Source organism: Piliocolobus tephrosceles, chromosome 10, assembly GCF_002776525.5.
Source record: "Piliocolobus tephrosceles isolate RC106 chromosome 10, ASM277652v3, whole genome shotgun sequence".
NCBI lineage: Eukaryota > Metazoa > Chordata > Mammalia > Primates > Cercopithecidae > Piliocolobus > Piliocolobus tephrosceles.
This window is the reverse complement of record NC_045443.1, coordinates 1,749,806-1,766,731: the sequence shown is the minus strand read 5'-3', so window position 1 is coordinate 1,766,731 and position 16,926 is coordinate 1,749,806. Positions and strand designations below refer to the sequence as shown.

General features: G+C 43.3%; 1 protein-coding gene across 4 annotated transcripts in view; it reads right to left on the bottom strand.

The window, feature by feature from the left end:
- The window catches only part of ERC1 (ELKS/RAB6-interacting/CAST family member 1), a 545,652-nt gene that overhangs the window by 50,402 nt on the left and 478,324 nt on the right, over nucleotides 1-16,926 (bottom strand). For all 4 annotated transcript variants that reach the window (XM_023182988.1, XM_023182991.1, XM_023182990.1 and 1 more), the window contains one exon: nucleotides 13,283-13,471. In XM_023182988.1, the coding sequence (XP_023038756.1) occupies nucleotides 13,283-13,471 (189 nt within the window). The remainder of the gene's footprint in view (nucleotides 1-13,282; nucleotides 13,472-16,926) is intronic.

Below are 16,926 nucleotides of genomic sequence, written 5' to 3'. Positions count from 1 at the left end.
TGGGGCAAGGGAGAATGGGGAGTTACTGTTTAACAGGTATAGAGTTTCAGTTCTGCAAGATGAAAAGAGCTACAGAGATAGATGGTGGTGATAGTTTACATTATGAATACAACCCTGAACTGTACACGTAAAAATGTTCAGATGGTAAAATTTATGTTGTGTATGTTTTACTACAATAAAACAATCGAAAAAAATAACGGATTAAAGCAAAGACAGTAACAATGCACTATGGAGTTTATAACACATGGAGGAATAAAATGTATACCAACAAGAGCATCAAGCCTGAGACGAAGGAAATAGAAGCATACTATTGGCAGATTCCTATACTATGCCTGAAGTGGTATCTTATATGTTCACAATTTGACTATGATAAGCTAAAACTGTACACCGTAAACCACGGAGCAATCACTTAAAGGGGGTGAGGAGTTGAGCTTCAAGCTACTAGTGGAAATAAAATTTAAAAAAAAATTACTTTAAAAGAAAACAAAACAGAGGAAAAAAATAGATGAAACAAATAAATATAAAGATGACAGGCTATCAGGTGCAAATATTCTAAACACTTCAATCAGAAGACAACTACTGATTTGATATATGTTCTCTCCAAGAAACCCACCTTAAATATAAAGACATAGTGTATCAGCCCTTTCTCACGCTGCTATAGAAATACCTGAGACTGGGTCATTTATAAAGGAGAGAGGTTTAATTGACTCACACTTCTGCATGGCTGGGGAGGCCTCAGGAAACTTGCAATCATGGTGGCAGGAGACAGAAGTGCCAGGCAAAGGGGGAAAAGACCCTTATAAAGCCATCAAATCTCATGAGAAGTCACGAGATTCATCATGAGAACAGCACGGGGGGTAACAACCTCCATGATTCAATTACCTCCCGCTGGGTCCCTCCCACGACGTGGGGATTATGGGAGCTACAATTTAAGATGAGATTTGGGTGGGGACACGGCCAAACCATATTATTCTGTCCCTGGCCCCTCCCAAATCTCATGTCCTCACATTTCAAAACACAATCGTGCCTTTCCAACAGTCCCCCAAAGTCTGAGCTTATTCCAGCATTAATCCAAATGTCCACGTCCAAAGTCTCATCTGAGGCGAGGCAAGTCCCTTCGCCTATGAGCCTGAAAAATCTAAATCAAGTTAGTTACTTCCTAGATACAATGAGGGTATAGGCATTGGGTAAATACACCTATTCCAAATGGGAGACATTGGCCAAAACGAAGAGGCTGCAGGCGCCAGGCAAGTCTGAAATCCAATTGGGCAGTCATTAAACCTTAAAGTTCCAAAATCATCTCCTTTAACTCCATGTCTCACATCCAGGTCACGCTGATGCAAGAGGTGGGCTCTCAGGGCCGTGGGCAGCTCTGCCCCTGTGGCTCTGCAGGGCACAGCCCCCTCCCAGCTGCTTTCATGGGCTGACACTGAGTGCCACGGCTTTTCCCGGTGCACGCTGCAAACCAGCGGTGGATCTACTGTTCTGCAGTCTGGAGGACGGCGGCCTTCTTCTCAGAGCTCCACCAGGCAGTGCCCCAGTGGGGACTGTGCAGGGGCTCTGATCCTACATTTCCTTCCCTTCTGCACTGCCCCAGCATTGAAAAAGACAGACAAAGTTCTTGCCCTGTCCTCATGGGGGCGGTGTTGGTGGGAGCATGGTGGCAGTGAAACGCACTGGAGATATGAGGTGAAAAATGCAAATGTCAGGAGCAGAAGGCTCTGCATCACAAAAACAAAACTACAAAACTATAAACAACACACGCACACAAAATAAAGCCATATGCGTATTTGGCAGTGACTCACATCTTCTGTTTCTTGGCCTTTACAGCTGAAGTCAAACTCTGATCACAATACTTTCCCAGGCAAGTCATTTTATATTGTGAGACAGCCTACAATACTTCCTTAAATTCTTACTTGGGGTAAGGACGCAGGAAATGGGTTGGTTTCTCCACCAATCTTTAGAAGCTATGAAGAAGCTTATAGAAGGGGTTGTTAGTTATTGTATTCCTCTATAGATGACCCAGGTCTCTCGTTTCCCAGGGACTATTGGGGAGAATACAATTTCACACACCTCAAACAATAACTTCAGTAACCAAAGGACTTTCTCAATTAAAGGGAAACATGACGATATTAACAGAATTCATGTGTATGAGCACAATTATTTTGATGAGTGCAGAGCTTGACTGTAACACAATCTGCAATGGGAAGTCTATTAATCAGGTTTCATTCACTCAACACTTATTGAAAAATCCTTAGTTTGAAATTTTCTATCTTGGTATCACCCTGAAGATTTTTTTTTTCCCTTGGTAAGATTGAGTTAAGTCCATCTAGGCATATTGAAAATACAGGACTGAGCAAAAATATCTTTTCCATTTCAAAGACAAGTTGGCCAGGCACGGTCACTCATTCCTGTAATCCTAGCACTTTGGGAGGTTGAGGCAGGCGGTCTGCCTGGGCTCAGGAGTTCGAGACCAGTCTGGGCAACCTGGTGAAACCCCATCTCTCCAAAAAACAAAAAATTAGCTGGGCACAGTGGTGCGCGCCTGTAGTTCCAGCTATTCGGGAGGCTGAGGCACACGAATTGCTTGAACCTGAGAGGTGGAGGTTGCAGTGAGCCAAGATCGCGCCACTGCACTCCAGCCTGGGTGACACAGCGAGACACTGTCTCCAAAACAAAAACAAAAACAAAACAAACTGTTTTACAAAGGAATAATCTAATGCCAGTTAAACTTTAATACATTAATAAGCACTGGGCTTTTTTTTGGTGCTGTTGTTTGTTTTTGAGATGGGGTCTTGCTCTGCCACTCAGGCTGGAGTATGGTGGCACGATCTCAGCTCACTGCAGCCACGACTGCCTGGGCTCAGGCCATCCTCCCACCTTAACTACCTGAGCAGCTGGGACTACAGGCGTGTGACACCATGTCACTGCCCAGGCTGGTTTTGAACTCCTGGGCTCAAGAGATTCTCCTGCCTCAGTCTCCCAAGAGCCGGGATTACAGATGTGAGCCACTGTGCCCAGGAGCACTGCTTTTAAAAAGCACTGATTTTTTGCAAAATTCTGAAGCAAAAGTCTCTAAAATGAATAGCCATGTGCCCTGTTTCCAATGGGCTTTTGGTTGCACTGTAATTATGCATATATTTATTTATTTCCATTACATTTTTACTATATGGCTATCAATATCAAAAAGAGCTATAAGGAATTTAATTTAATACTGTCCTTTTTCTTTTTTTTCCCCCGCTTTAGAGACAGGGTCTCACTTTGTCACCACCCAGGCTGGAGTACAGTGGCACAATCATAGCTCTCTGCAGCCTTGAACTCCTGGGCTCAAGCAATCCTCTCGCCTCAGTCTCCTGAGTAGCTGGGACTACAGGTGTGAGCCACAGCACCTTGATGAATTTAATACTGTCCTTTCAATTTTTTTCCTCTTTCAAGAAAGAAAAAGATTAAAATTCCTATGGCAACATGCTAAATTTGAGAAGTAGGCCTTATCTTTACACATCAAATAAATGACGGATAACTAGTCATGCAGCAGGACGAGCGGCAGACAAAACTCTGAGCTCAGACACTGAGTTAAAGAAGGAAGGGGTTTATTCAGCCGGGAGCATCGGCAAGACTCCTGTCTCAAGAGCCGAGCTCCCCGCGGGAGGAATTCCTATCCCTTTTCAGGGCTCACAACGCTAAAGGAGTGCGTGTGAGAGGGTCGTGATCGATTGAGGAAGCAGGGGGTACGTGACTGGGGGCTGCATGCACCGGTAGTTAGATCGGAACAGAACAGGACAGGGATTTTCACAGTGCTTCTCCATACAATGTCTGGAATCTATAGATAACAGAACCGGTTAGGTCAGGGGTCGATCTTTAACTACCAGGCCCAGGGTGCGGCGCCGGGATGTCTGCCTGTGGATTTCATTTCTGCCTTTTAGTTTTTACTTCTTCTTTCTTTGGAGGCAGAAATTGGGCATAAGACAATATGAGGGGTGGTCTCCTCCCTTATTCCCCGCTTTTGACACTCTCACTCATTTTATTAGTGGGAGTTCTCACTTTCATTTTTACTACCCATGTCTTCTTGCAAGACAGATTGATAGTGATTTATATAGTATATTTGTGCTGAGGCATTTTGGTGAACTAAGGTAGCAAAGCAGCTTTTTATCATTCGAAGAAGTACAGGTATCAAACAAGGGAGCAGTAGGCAGGTTCCTATTATTATTATAACTCCTATTGTAAGAGTTTTAAATCCTCCTAGCGCTGGGAACCATTTTCCAAACATGGCCCCGGGATCAAATCCATGCCACACTTGCACGGGCACATGTGCCAGTTTTGTCATATCTGTAACTATGTCTTCAACTACTTGCCCTTGATTATCTATGTGTAGACAGCGATGAGTAAGGTTAAATTTCCTGCAGACCTCTCCTTCAGCTGCTAGCAAGTAGTCGAGAGTTAATCTATTTTGATGGATAGCATTTCTCATCAGAGTTTCTTGCCGGGTCAGAATAGTCAAGGTTCTGCTGGTTTTATCAGTGATTATTTCTAAGACAGCTTGTAACCGTATGATTTGGTTGATCACGTAAATGGGGGTCCAGTATCCCCCATGAGCCGTCTTGTGCCTAAGTAGCAGGCCTATAATATTGTATGATTCTCTCGGGGCCATTTATCATTTTTCCAATTTCCTATAGCTATGCTTCTCTTTTCACGGGAAGCATAGACAGGGAAGCCCAGGAGTTTGCCTGTCTTTATGGGCAGTAGGAAGAAAGATGGTTTAATAGTGCCAATAACACAACAACCTGCCCACTGGTCAGGTAATCTGGCATAAGCTCTATGCCCACGTATCCAATACAATCCAGTGGGGGCTGTCCAGTCCTGGTGGGACTCCAGGTGGGTCCACACGGTTTGCAACTTTGGGAATTTGCTAAATGGATTTCTCTCTGTGTGATTTGAACTCCACCAAGTGACTGTTTTTGTGGTACCATTGTACAGTTTCTGTCCCAGACAACTAAGTCGTCCTACGGGGTGACTGAATTCTTTTCCTTCTCTTAACTATGCAGTATTGTCAAATAATTGAGGCTTTTAGGACCCAGAAATTATTAGGGTGATTCTTTTGAGCTGGGGATTCATCAGGAACTGGGTCTGTAGGCAGTAATTCTCGGGCTTCCCATGGCCATTGATCTCCCATTACAGTTCCTCCACATACATAACATGAAGTGACATTGAGAGGCTGGGCTACATGCTCGGCTAATTGCAAAAACAAATTTCTTGTTTTTCCTGGAATTTCTGGTACTGGTACATTTAGTTCCTCATAGGAAGTTTGAAACACTGCTTCAGGAGAGCGTTTGTAAACTTCTCCTCGAAGATTTACTCGAGGATCCAGTCTGGCCCCATCAATTCCTAAGGTCACACACTCCTCTTCTTTCCAGCAAGGATCAAGGGGATTGGTTATTACTAGCTCTAAGGGGTTACATTGTCCCTTAGTACGGGAAGGGCCATTTTTTCCTTTCTGAAGGTGGACTGGATCCTTTTCATCATTTTTTTTTCTTTTATCCAAGTGGCCTAAACGACACAAGACCAGTATTTACATTTATTTCCACACAGTCCTAATTTATGACAGATGTACTTATTTTCTGCCATATAGCCTCTTTTCTAATTAAGAGAACCACACCTTATTCCTAACATTACTATTAATGACAGCATAGGCATCAAATTTTAAGGTGACTTGTTTGGGCACCCTTTTTTTTCCCCCTCTGTTTTGGCTAACACTTTACTCATATCATTTACGAGCTCCCACCAGTCCTTAGTCCTTAGTCTAAGAACGGTGGTCATGGGAGGCTCAGATGGGTCATAACACACATCAAGTTGGTCATTTCCTGAGCTGTGTACCTTGTGTAGAATAACATTATACAAACAAGTTCTTTTTAGAGTTCCAGTACACTTATAATAACTGTAAAATAATAGGACCTTAGCAACCTTTTGTCCCACCTCAGTGACTTGATGTATGCACTGGGAACAGCCCTCATTCTGAGGAAGGTCACTTGAAGTCCTTAGTGTACAAGTCCAAATTTTAAGGAAAATGAGTCCCGCAATAAGTTTCCTCATGCTTCAGCTGTACGTGGACCAGTCAGCTTCCGGGTGTGACTGGAGCAGGGCTTGTTGTCTTCTTCAGAGTCATTTTGCAGGGGTTGGCGAAGCTGCTCCCATTCACGTACCGCTTACAGTCTACTGATGTTTAAGGACGGTTTCGGAGGTTGGGCCTACTAGAATAAACTGAGTCCAACACCTCTACACAGTTATGTTCGACTGGGCTCTCTGATACTGGGAACAAGGTGGCGGAGTTTAGAGTTTTGCAAGCTTCAATGGTTATGTGTGGATTTTCACGGAGCAAGCTTTGGTACTTGGTTATTCTAGCATTTGTTAACCAATGATGTCCTTTGGTATTTATTAAAGTTACCACAGCATGGGGGGCCTTTATATTCAGGTTTTGCCTAAGGGTTAGTTTCTCTGCTTCTTGTGCTAACAGAGCCTTTGCTGCTAGGGCCCTTAGACCTGGGAGCCAGCCTTTGGAAACTCTGTCTAGTTGTTTTGAGAGACAGGCCACTGCCCCACAGTCTGGGTTAAAACTCCAACTGCCATTTTTCTCTTTCTGACACATAGAGTGTAAAGAGTTTTGTCAGGTCAGGTAGCCTCAGGGCTGGGGCCAACATGACTTTTTCTTTTAACTCTTGAAAAGCTCGTTGCTGTTGGTTGTAATAGATGTAGTTTATCTAATCTACATTTTTATTAACCGTCACCTACTAAAATATTGACTCAAATCCTGTAGCTATTTGATTTCAAGCTTTAAATTGATCTGGTATTCCTCGTGGGACTCCAATTGCGTCTAAATAGACAATAGACATGAGAGTCGAAAGATCCATAAGGGGCTTCCCTCGCTTTATGATGTCTTATTATTTTTTTTCCTTCTGGTTGATGAAATGCCAGGGTGAAAGGGATAGCCAATTGGACTAAAGTACAAGTGCCACTCCAGTTATTCAGCAGAGTGCCCAGTAAAGGTCCACCACAATACCACCACACATCCACTCAGGGATGAACAAGGGCTGACTGATTGATAAGCTCTTGAAATTCTTAAGCTCACTGCATCCCTTCAGGTCTCCAAGGAATGCTATGTTTCCTCCCTGCTGTGAGAGACATGAAGTGAACTCAGTATTGGGAGACAGAAGCTGGATGGCCCTCAGGGGCTGACCCACAGGGACCTTGGGATATAGCAGAGAGAGCTTGGCATGACTTATTACTCCAGGCTGTAGAACCCTGGAAAAGAGCTACCATGCAGCCCGCGCCTGGTCGACTGGAGGACCACCTTAGTGGTAGGGGGACAATCTAGGCCTCTGGCCTGCCACATGCACAAGCATAACAATTGCTTTTGTTTAATGTGCAGATGGAATATTTGATCCATTATATCCAGGCATTTGCATCTTGGTATCCTGTCTTAATTGCTAAAGTTTGTTTAAGTCTTTAACTTCTATGATCCTCTGGTAAAATGAATGTATGGTTTTAGGGAAATTACAAAAACCAGTTGGGGCAGTCCATCCTTGCTCGTTAGTGGTCCACAGAACGTTGGATCAACTATGGCATGAAAGCTGTACATCGGGGGGGCAACACTCCTGGTTGGCACTGGGGTCTTTATCGAAATCTCCCTGGATTAAATGGTCCTAGTTTACTAATGCCTCGTCTGAGGAGAGTCAGGACAGTCAGAAGTACTTTTCTGAAGTGGAAAGCTGTCTTTGACTTGGCAAGTCCTCACAGAGTATAACAAAGCAAGCATTAAATGCAATAGTTTGAGGCGAAATTGACTTGGTTATATTAATCACTAGATGGTCAGCAACAGAACGAGGAAAGAAGAAAGAGTAATAGAATAGATGAAAAGAGTTAAGTTTTTCTTTGCTTTAGTTTGGCAGGGTTTTCCCCTGGGACTATGCCCCACGACTCTGGAGGGAGTGGCGCTTTCTTGACTCCGGTGTGATGAGTCCATCCCCTTTCTGCTGAATGAACAGCAGTCTTGGTGGTTAGCAGCACAAGGTAGGGTCCTTCCCAGGCTGGCTCGAGTTTTTTTCTTTCCACCTTTCGATGAGAACATGATCTTCAGGCTGGTGCTGGTTTACCAGAAATTCTAGGGATGGTACATGTGCTAAAAGACTTTTAGTTTTTTTGTTTGGTTTGTTTGTTTGTTTTGTGAGAAAGGAAAGTGGAAGATAAACCAAGTATATAATTTTTAAGAAACTGACTTTTTGTTTTAAATGTGGGGACCTTTGCAGTGGACTTTATAGTCCTTAGTGCCTTTTTACTGAGAAATTTCCCTTAGCATCTATTTTTATTAGTTTTTAAGCCAAAGAAAGCCAAATACCATTTTACATTTAACAATGCTTCTCGTATGATTTTTATACCAGATAAGCTAAATTTTATCTTTATATTAGTGTGTTATTAACGTTAAACCTAACTTTAATGAAACCTTGTAGACACATTTATTTAATTTTTAATGTTTGACCATAAGGGAAGATTTTATAGACTCTTTTTAATCTTTTATAATTTTTGCTAAAGAGCAGGTTGGTGCTTTAAGAAAAACCTATTATGCTTTCACTTTAATGTCCAGTTCACATAAAAACTGGATGATACTTTTTAACTTCAGTATGTTTACACACAGAATGTTCTTTACAATTAACATTTTAAAACTTGCTTAAACCTTCAAAACAATAATTTTTAACTTTTTAATGTAGGTAAAAATGTACATTCTTATGCCTCCTTATAATCCTTTTACCAAAGGTATATTTTGCTTTTCTTATACACCTTGCACATAAACTGTTTTTTTTTTTTTTTTTTCCAATAGTTTTACATTCAGGAGGTCTAGTTACTTTTAAATTAGACAACATTTTTTGCATAAAATTCTTTTTTTAACATGCACTTTTTATAACCTTTTTTTTTTCATGACTTTTACAGGCAATTTTTTGACATGCCTTAACTTTCTGACTTATTACAAACATTTCTTTCTTTAAACAACCAGTTAATTTATTTCAGGACAAGAATTTACCATGTAACACTCTTTTTATATAAATTCTGCCCCCCCTCCTTTTCTCTTTTTTTCTGAAGATGATAACCATTCTTTTCCAAAGCGAACCTTTTTTTTTTTTTTTTTTATGTCTGTGGACTAGACTGTCTAAGGCCACAAGATTAGAAGTTACTATAATACATGTCACACTGTTAACTTTGAGCAAATTTTACTTTTGTTGAAAACCTTGTACGTTTGGGATTTTAATTAATCTTTGCTGTTCATAAGACCGTGTTTTGTCCAAGTTAGAAGCGGTATGATGGCTTGTAAAGGAACAGGGTACACTTTTTTTTTCTTAACTACTTGTATATCTCATTCTTTTTTTCTTTCTCTCTTTGACTTTGTCTTTCTCTCTTTGACTTTCCTTTTGCCTCTGTCTCTTTCTCTCTCTCTGCCTGTTTTCTTCTCTGTCTCTTTCCTTTCTCTCTCTCTGCTGGTCTTTCCTTGCCTCTGCCAGCCACTTATGCTGCTGTTCTCTCAACCACCGTGTTGGGGGCGGGGATCCAAAACAAGCTGGTCTGGGTTCCTTGGCTCACAGGTTACCTGTGCCATACCTTTGAAACAAGGGACCTGTCAAGGCTTCCTTCTAATGGCCAACCTACCTCTAATGCTGGCCAATTTATCTTAACAAAGTTTTAAGTTTTCCTGGTGTTATAGTACTCCACAGTCTCCCTTAAATCCCTTTTTTTTTTTTTGAACATTTTCAACATAGTTCCTGTGGGGTGGGCTTACTTTGTACCTCACCCGTGTTTCCTCTAGACAAACACCATGCTCACACCACACGCACACCACAAAACAAAGAACAGGTAAAAAGGGCACACACACACTTTTGTAGTTTACAACAAACCAAAATCAAAACCAAAATCAGAGTATGCAGAAATCCAAGCCAGGTCAAAACCAAAACCAAAGTATCAAGCAATCCAAGTCAAGTCAAAAACAAAACCAAAGTGCCGGTACAGGCACCCCGTGGGTGATCAGGCCACGCTTCCACTCAAATGGAGTAGTCAAGTTCCCAAGACTGGTCCTGTCAAGCAATTCAAACCAAGTCAAAACCAAAACCAAAGTGCTGGCACAGGCACACCGTGGGTGATCAGGCTACGCTTCCACTCAAATGGAGTAGTCAAGTTCCCAAGACCGGTCCTGTCAAGTAATTCAAACCAAGTCAAAACTAAAACCAAAGTGCCGATAAAGGCACGCCGTGGGTGATCAGGCCACACTTCCACTCAAACGGAGTGGGCAAGTTTCAAAGACTAGTCTTACCAAGTTTTAGATGTCCAGCCTCCAAGTGCCCATTCCTTCCCGGTGTTCAGCCACTGCGTTGATCCTCCACGGGGGCCTGCCACACACCGCTCTGGCGAGGCGTCCCACCGGAGCAAATGCCTACCCAGGAGCGCTCTCAGGATCCGCGTCACTCCGGCTGGTTGGAGTCCCCCGCAGGGATGTTCCACAGGGCAGGCTTAAGCTGCCTAAGGAGCTGCCTCGACCATCCGCCAATCGCCTCGCTTCCCCGTCAGGGAACCAAGAAATGTAGCAGGACTAGCAGCAGACAAAACTCCTCAGACACCAAGTTAAAGAAGGAAGGGGTTTACTCGGCTGGGAGCATCGGCAAGACTCCTGTCTCACGAGCGGATCTCCCTGAGTGAGCAATTCCTGTCCCTTTCAGGGCTCACAACTCTAAGGGGGTGCGTGTGAGAGGGTCGTGATCGATTGAGCAAGCAGGGGGTACGTGACTGGGGGCTGCACACACCGGTAATTAGATCGGAACAAAACAGGACAGGGATTTTCACAGTGCATTTCTATACAATGTCTGTAATCTACAGATAACAGAACCAATTAGGTCAGGGGTCGATCTTTAACTACCAGGCCCAGGGTGTGGCTCCGGGCTGTCTGCTTGTGGATTTCATTTCTGCCTTTTAGTTTTTACTTCTTCTTTCTTTGGAGGCAGAAATTGGGCATAAAACAATATGAGGGGTGGTCTCCTCCCTTAGTTAGGCTGTGGAATATGTCTATGTACTATTAGGCAATATTCACATCATGGAAAGTAAGTACAGCTCTAAGGCTCACCAGTTTGCATTTCTTGACTTGAGGGTTGTCACTGTCATCTTTAATATCACAGCACAGGAAGTTCTGTGTTAAATACAATTTACCTTCACACCATGAGTAAACAAACAATATTTAATAAATAGAAAGTATTTAGCTAGAAATAGTGCATAGCTTCAGGCCGGGCGCGGTGGCTCATGCCTGTAATCCCAGCACTTTGGGAGGCTGAGGCGGGTGGATCACGAGGTCAGGAGATGGAGACCATCCTGGCTAACATGGTGAAACTCCATCTCTACTAAAAATACAAAAAATTAGCTGGGCGCGGTGGTGGCGCCTGTAGTCCCAGCTACATGGGAGGCTGAGGCAGGAGAATGGCGTGAACCTGAGGGACAGAGCCTGCAGTGAGTGGAGATCGTGCCACTGCACTCCAGCCTGGGTGACAGAGCGAGACTCGGTCTCAAAAAAAAAAAAAAGAAATAGTGCATAGCTTCAAAGTTCTGATGAAGAGTTTCAGTAAGTTTACAACACCTGTGCATTTCGTTAGACTTCTCTTGGTATGATGTAGTCTACAAGGGGTAAGGAATATAAGTAAACTAGGAGTTAAGTGAATATTTCAAAAACTGATCTATTTTTCTCTTTTTCTGTTTCTATGTCTCAATGTTTATTCACTTTTTCTTTCCTTCACTTTCCATGTCTGTACTCCATCCCTATTCTCATCCTGTCTTCTGTTTCTTTTATTCCTGGTTTTTTGTCTCCAGGCTAGCCTTACCTTGTCTTTTACTGAATTAAAAATCACAACATGTACAAAAGAGAGTCACTGGATTTTTACAGGTGACAGTAGACAGAAAATGCAGTATAGGGAGTACTATAGGCGGAATGTTTACTCTCCTCCCCTCAGTTCCTACGGTGAAATCCCAACCCCCAGCGTGATGGTGTTAGGAGGTGGCCTGTGGGAGGTGATTCGGTCATGAGGGCAGCAGTATGCAACAGGACAAAAGGACCCAGAAACCAACCCTGCTGGGGCCCTGGTCTGGGACTTCCAGCCTCCAGAACTGAGAGCAGGAAATGTCTGCTGTTTATCAGCCGCCCTGTCTGTGGTCCTTTGTTTTAGCAGCCTGAATGGTCTAAGACATGGGATTAACCTAAACTACTCGCTTTCCTTCAGGGGTTACCACTTCATGTAGTAACCTACGGCAATGTTAACAGATCGTCCTTAGTCTTCTCCCTTATAAATCAGCCCTTTCTGATACCTGAGTAAGTTACAAGAGGCAAGAATCGTACTTCCTTCAAAAGGTAACTCCAAATATCTGTAAAGACTATTCTTTGACAAGAATCCTGAATCTAAGAGGAAAATGGTGGTTAACAGGGGCTGGAAAGATATTGTTAAAAGGTTACAAAATATCAACTAGATAGGAGGATTAAGTTCAAGAGATCTAGTGTACAATTGGCCAGGTGCAGTGACTCAGGCCTGTAATCCCAACACCTTGGGAGGCTGAGGCGGGCGGATCACTTGAGGTCAGGAGTTCGAGACCAGCCTGGCCACCATGGTGAAACCCCATCTCTACTAAAAATAAAAAAAACTACCCAGGCGTGGTGGCGGGCGCCTGTAGTCCCAGCTACCTGGAAGGCTGAGGTGGGACAATGGCGTGAACCCGGGAGGTGGAAGTTGCAGTGAGCTGAGATCGTACCATTGCACTCCAGCCTGGACAACAGAGCAAGACTCTATCTCAAAAAAAAAAAGGAAAAAAAAGATCTAGTGTACAACATGCTGACTAGCCTTAATAACAATGTATTGCCGAGAGTAGATTTTAAAGTGTTTTCACCACACACACACACACACACACACACACACACACACACGGAAAGTATGTGAGGAATGCGTATGTAAATTAGCTCTATTTAGCCATTCCACAATGTACACACATGTCAAAATTACATGTTGCACATGAGAAATATACATTTTTAATTTGTGAATTTAAAAAATAAAACAGTAAAAAATCAATTAAAAATCAGTTAAAAAATGGTATCTGGAAACCCCTCCCCACCCCAAAATCTTGAATCTAAACATGGAATTCCCCAAGGTAGCTCCCACTGCATCAACCTACACAGCAACTGGATTTTCACAGGCTCTTTTCAGTGTGTGAGTGAGAAGCTCACCTGTCCCCGGGTCATCTTCTGCAGCTCATTCTCCCAAGCCGCCTGGTCATCGTCCAAGTTATAGGAAGCTGGTGGAGTGAGTCCACGGAGGATCTGGGGGTCTCGGTCATGGCAGAGGGCTGTCAGGTGTCCAATGTACAACTTTAATTTACTTCTATTTTGGTCAAGTTCTAAGAGGGGCTGGATGATCTGAGGCAAAAAAAAAAAAAAAAAAAAAAATGAGGAAAGTCAAGGTCAGTCTAAAACGAGAGGTTCAAATATTCTTTATGCCTGCCAAGTCAAAGAAAATTGACCAAAGACTAAAGCTCTTCTAATCACTACTGAAATCTTCAGGATTACAGAACCATTTTCACATACTGTCACACGTTTACGCTGTCACACCCAGCCACCCTTCTGGGAGGCAGGAAGAGAACGCTGGCTTAATATATCCACACCAGACGGACAGCTCTGTAGTGAGGCAGGGATTAAGCACAGGACTAACTCGTTTTTACAGAGATGCTATTCCTGATACAGAAAGACTCCAGTTACCTCACAATTTCTCTTCTCACTTATTTATGAGTAGATTACAAAAACCTGCTAGTGAAAGCTGCTCAACTGAAAGCCTGGACTGCATATACATCACGTGTTCCTCCACCTCCTGGAATGGAAGAAAAATCCTGTCTCTGGAGAAAGTGCATGTTTTTCTTGGCCGAGAGATGTGATGACGGAACTCATTACGAATTCTGCCTCATCCTGGCTTATGCTCCCCTCAGTTCATTTCACAGAGGTTATCCGATATTCTTCTGAAACAGTGACTGATAAATCCTTACATAACACCAAGCACCTGACTCGCAGCCAGGGACTCTAAGATTCTTGGTTGGAACACTGGTTCTGTGTTTTTTTTTTTTTTTTTTGTATTTTTTTAGTAGAGACGGGGTTTCACTGTCTTAGCCAGGATGGTCTCGATCTCCTGACCTCGTGATCCACCCGTCTCGGCCTCCCAAAGTGCTGGGATTACAGGCGTGAGCCACCGCGCCCGGCCCCTGTGCTGTTCTTAAGTAACAGACTTGCTCTACGTTTTTTTCTTTTCTCCTTTCTTTCCCCTGCTGGAACAGCGACTCCTTCGATTCCTTCTGGAAGCACACTGAATGACGGATGACTCCTGCCCCAGGACTTCATTTGACAGCTCTTGTGACAATAGGCTGGCCAGGTATTTTGTAGTTGGTCAAAGCCTGGAGTGTTCAGGAAGAGAGTGGGGCCAGATCTCACATCACAGAACACTGAAGCATTACAGCAGCACCTGCCTGACACACAGCAGCTGTGAGCACCGTGAAGCACTGCCAAAATGCTGGCGGTTCTCAGTGTGTTCCCAGGGCTCACACGGCAGAGGTCTGCACCTGTTGCATGTCACCAGCCGGGCAACTTTCATGAACAGGACACCTCTGGCCTAACGAATGAATTGGGAGCTCAATGATCAAGTCAACAGAAGCAAAAGTCTGGTATTACTTTCCACAGTAACACTGATCCCTCCTCGGACCCCCTCAGAGGACTGCTCCTGCCACCTTCCTTTCTTTCTTTTTAAACAAGAGTTTTTTAAGCAAACAAAGTTTAATGTTTTTATTATAAAAACAATACACACTTTACTCCAAAAAATGTGGGGAAAAAAAGGAAAATATAAAGGAAATAAGACAACTGCATACACTTCCACCAAGAAGTAATCATGTGGCCGGGCGCGGTGGCTCAAGCCTGTAATGCCAGCATTTTGGGAGGCCGAAAAGGGCGGATCACAAGGTCAGGAGATCGAGATCATCCTGGTTAACATGGTGAAACCCCCGTCTCTACCAAAAACATAAAAAATTAGCTGGGTGTGGTAGCGGGCGCCTGTAATCCCAGCTACTTGGGAGGCTGAGGCAGCAGAATGGCATGAACCCGGGAGGCGGAGCTTGCAGTGAGCCGAGACCACGCCACTGCACTCCAGCCTGGGCGACAGAGCGAGACTCCATCTCAAAAAGAAAATAAAATAAAACATAAGTAATCATTTGTAATATTTGGGTAATTTTCCTGACAAGTCTTTTAATACATTTATATAAATCAGCTTCTAACAGTATCATACCTCACATTTTGCTTGATACATTATCTATTTAACATTATATTGTGGGCCGGGCGCGGTGGCTCAAGCCTGTAATCCTAGCACTTTGGGAGGCCGAGACGGGCGGATCACGAGGTCAGGAGATCGAGACCATCCTGGCTAACACGGTGAAACCCCGTCTCTACTAAAAAATACAAAAAACTAGCCGGGCGAGGTGGCGGGCGCCTGTAGTCCCAGCTACTCGGGAGGCTGAGGCAGGAGAATGGTGTAAACCCGGGAGGGGGAGTTTGCAGTGAGCTGAGATCCGGCCACCGCACTCCAGCCTGGGCGACAGAGCGAGACTCTGTCTCAAAAAAAAACAAAAAAAAAAAAAAAAAAAAAAAAAAAACATTATATTGTGAGTACTGTTCACTACATTATATATGTATATATATAAACCTATATATATGTATATAAACCTATTTTCAGTGAAAATAGGTTTTTAATGGCTGTATAATAAATACAGCACATTTCCTTTGTTTCTAATACTGTTTCCAGGAAATAATTAAAAGAGAATGAAGAGCAAGGACTTAGTGGCTGAAACAGTCTTTAACTTACTAAAAAGATCAGAGTTCAGTTCAGGCCTATACAGTATGTAACACAGAAGCTGGAGCCTCGCTAGACAAACCGGAAAAAATTAATCAATTTAGCATTACTTTTGTTTTTAAAGTTCTCTCTCTCACTCTGAGGATAAACGATAAACACCAAAGTGCTGCTGTGGAAGGCTCCCGGGCTCCATGAGACCCCTAATCAGCAGGTTTATGGTACCAGTTCTGTGCTGGAATTTCCTGCCTATGAAGGCCTGACAACACAGCCAGTCACAGAAGGAAGACGGTGTTTCAATCAAGTAGAGAATTTAGAGTGGGGGAGTTGGATAGTTTTTTGCAAACAACACCAACCTTTCAAAAATATTGTATTTTATTTCTGGGCATACACGTATACTTGTGGTTGGGCATGGTGGAGCATGCTTGGAAACCCAGCACTGTGGGAGGCCAAGGCGGGCAGATGACATGAGGTCAGGATTTCGAGAGCAGCCTGGCCAACATGGTGAAACCCTGTCTCTACTAAAAATACGAAAATTAGCTGGGCGTGGTGGCAGGCGCCTGTAATCCCAGCTATTTGGGAGGCTGAGGCTGGAGAACAGCTTGAACCTGGGAGGCGGAGGCTGCAGTGAGCAGAGATCGCACCACTGCACTCCAGCCTGGGCAACAGAGTGAGACTCTGTCTCCAAAAAAAAAACAAAAGCAAAAAAGGATACTCATTGTGGAAAGTTTAAAAAGAATTCCAAGTGCAATCTTTAAAGGTAAAATTACTTTAAATGCAAGTACACTTTGTGCACTAATGACAAAACTGTCTGATCATGGTTCTATTACTACATCCCCCGTGATGCCAAGTAACGTGTCCCTATTTCATTCCCCATTTTTTAAAAGCTTGGTTTTCTCTTCTATCTTCTTTCACAGATACATTGATTTAAAAAAATCACTTTTGGGATTTTCATTGGGTTTGTGCAATTTATTCCCATTCTCTTAGTGCACAC